The 2,695-nt window shown below is 38.2% G+C and overlaps 1 protein-coding gene across 1 annotated transcript; it reads left to right on the top strand.

The window, feature by feature from the left end:
- Positions 1-1,278: 1,278 nt before the first annotated feature.
- LOC109148472 (MDIS1-interacting receptor like kinase 1-like) lies at positions 1,279-2,417 on the top strand. Its single transcript, XM_019296216.1, has 2 exons — positions 1,279-1,797; positions 1,881-2,417. Exons 1-2 carry the CDS (start codon positions 1,500-1,502, stop codon positions 2,216-2,218), a joined length of 636 nt encoding a protein of 211 aa, XP_019151761.1. The 5' UTR covers positions 1,279-1,499; the 3' UTR covers positions 2,219-2,417.
- The last annotated feature ends 278 nt before the right edge of the window (positions 2,418-2,695 follow it).

Below are 2,695 nucleotides of genomic sequence, written 5' to 3'. Positions count from 1 at the left end.
GTTGTACCTTCAAAATAACCTGTTTACTGGTCCAATACCTGAGAGTCTAAGTAACTGTTCCCAATTGGAATCTCTTGATCTTAGCGTTAATTACGTTAAAGGGAATTTACCATCTAGCCTCGGTCCTTGTTGAAGCTCAAGGATTTGTTGATTTGGTTGAATGAGCTTGAGGGGGAAATCCCATTGGAGTTGAGGTACTTGCAGTCTTTGGAAAGACTGCTTCTTGCTTTCAATGGCTTGTCAGGGTCAATCCCTGAAAGTCTCAGCAACTGTACTAATTTGAAATTCATTTCTTTGTTGGATAATTTGTTGAGTGGTGCTATACCAGCTTCATTAGGGCTCTTGTCTAATCTAAGTATTCTGGAGCTGGAAAAAACTCCCTCTCTGGGAGCATTCCTGTTGAGTTGGGAATTGCAGAAGCTTATTTTGGTTGGATATGAACACCAAATTTCTTGAATGGGTCTATTCCCCCTGCTCTGTTCAAACAATCTGGCAATATTGCAATATTACCTGTGAAGCAATTTAGGTTTATTTGGTATGATGGAAGTGAATATTGTCAAAGTACAAGTTTTTTCGAATTTGATGGATTACAGAGGATCGCCTGGACAGGATTTTAACCAGGAACCCCTGCAACAGTACTAAACATTACAAGTACAGTTTTCAATACCAATATTTCACCACAATGGATCCATGATTTTCCTTGACCTTTCATACAATAAGTTGGAAGGCAGTATTCCAAAGGAATTAGGTTCCATGCAGTATCTCAATATTCTGAATTTAGGGCATAATGATCTCTCTGGTCCAATACCTCAAGAACTTGGAGGCTTGGAGTATGTTGAAAGCCTTTATCTATCATACAACCGACTCAATGGCTCAATTCCACAAACTTTGACCAATCTCATATTTCTTACAGGTATTGATCTGTCTAATAACCAACTTTCTGGAGCGATACCTTGTGCAGCTCAATTTTTTATTAATTCCTGAAAAATCATTTGCCAATAATTCTGGCCTTTATGATTGCCATCATCCTCATTATGGCCAAGAATCAAGTCCAAGTTCAATTTCAAAGTCTAGTAGATCAAAGAAAAAGCATTACATCATTATAGGTTGTGGTGTAATTGGAGGGGTACTCATTTGGTTAGTAACTCAGTTACTCGTGATCAGACTTGCAGGGAAAGGAGAAATGGAAAATGATGGAGAAGAATGGAGTATGGTTTCATTTCAAAGATTGGGATTCAATAAATGGGATATTTTGGGTGGTTTGACGGATCAAAAATTTGGTTGGAAATGGAGGGTCAGGAAATGTATATAGAGTGATCACAAAGAAAGGCAAAAAAGTTGCTGTTAAAAGTATAAGGCATGAAAGAAACGAAGGCCACATTTTGGAGAAGCAGTTTATAGCAGAGGTTAAGATCCTTGGGGGAATTTGGCACAACAACATAGTGAAATTGTTATGCTGCATCAGAGGAAAGACTACAAAGCTTCTTGTGTATGAATACATGGACAAACAATGTGTTCACAAATGGTTGCATGGAAAGAAAAGAAGCTTAACTACTCAAGTCTTGCAGTGGGAGAGGAGGCTAAAAATTGCCATTGGAGCTTCACAAGGGCTTTGCTATATGCATCACAGTTGCAATCCACCCATTATTCATAGAGATATCAAGTCCAGTAACATACTCGTCGATTCTGACTTCAATGCCAAGATTGCAGACTTTGGACTGGCAAAGTTGATGGCAAGCGAAGGAGATCCAGAAACAGCATCTGCTATTGTGGGAACCTTTGGTTACATTGCCCCGGGTACATTTTTTTTTTATATCTTCATCACTTCAATTCCCACTTATTTTTATACTTGCATAGTCACATATATCATGAGAATGCAGAATATGGCAGTACAAGAAAAGTGGATGCGAAGAGCGACATCTACAGCTTTGGCGTAGTTCTCTTGGAATTGACAACTGGAAGAGAAGCCGTGCTTGCAAATGAGGATATGAACCTGGCACAATGGGCACACAAACACCAAAGAGAAGGGAACTCAGCTGCAGATGCCCTAGATGAGGAGATCAAGGACCCGCGTTATCTGGAGGCAATGATCGCTGTTTTCAAATTAGGCCTTGCATGCACTTTGAATTCCCCATCAAGCAGGCCGTCCATGAAAGATATTTCACAGATTCTTCAAAGATACAGCGAGAACACTCATCTGTCTTTAGAGAGCCAATAGACAATATAATATTTCCATTTTACTTTTGAATGCAAAATATTTTGCAATGGTTTGTTTAGTTTAATTTGACTATTGCACTCACATTGCAATTATGCTGGATCCTTCATAATTCATAATGCAACTCCACATTGTTTCCTTGATTTTCTTAGATGTTAAAGTGACAAATAAACTTTCTGGAGCGCAATAGTAACTGCATTGGAGTTCCAAAATTAATAATATTCACAGGAATTGAAACAGGGAAATTAACCATTGGAGGAATTAATGAAGCATGTTTACCTGTTCACATGCCTCGCTTGTGTCTTCAAGCTCGTACGATCAATTATATACACCATGATTGCATCAAGATATCAACTCTAGCAACATAGTCTTAAAGTCCCAGAGTCTGAATTCAATACTAAGATTGCAGGCTTTACAAAGTGACACAGTTTTAAAACTGTTTATAATTATGAATATAAGTTCAAAAATTATGAACATAGA

The sequence above is a fragment of the Ipomoea nil genome, unplaced genomic scaffold, assembly GCF_001879475.1.
Source record: "Ipomoea nil cultivar Tokyo-kokei standard unplaced genomic scaffold, Asagao_1.1 scaffold2113, whole genome shotgun sequence".
Lineage (NCBI taxonomy): Eukaryota > Viridiplantae > Streptophyta > Magnoliopsida > Solanales > Convolvulaceae > Ipomoea > Ipomoea nil.
This window is presented reverse-complemented; position numbering and strand designations above follow the sequence as displayed.

Bases quoted from the DNA above. Each gene is read 5' to 3' on its own strand.
- LOC109148472 (XM_019296216.1), top strand. From the start codon at position 1,500: ATGGACAAACAATGTGTTCACAAATGGTTGCATGGAAAGAAAAGAAGC. The intron at 1,798-1,880 runs GTACATTTTTTT...ATGAGAATGCAG, and splicing joins CTTTGGTTACATTGCCCCGG to AATATGGCAGTACAAGAAAA.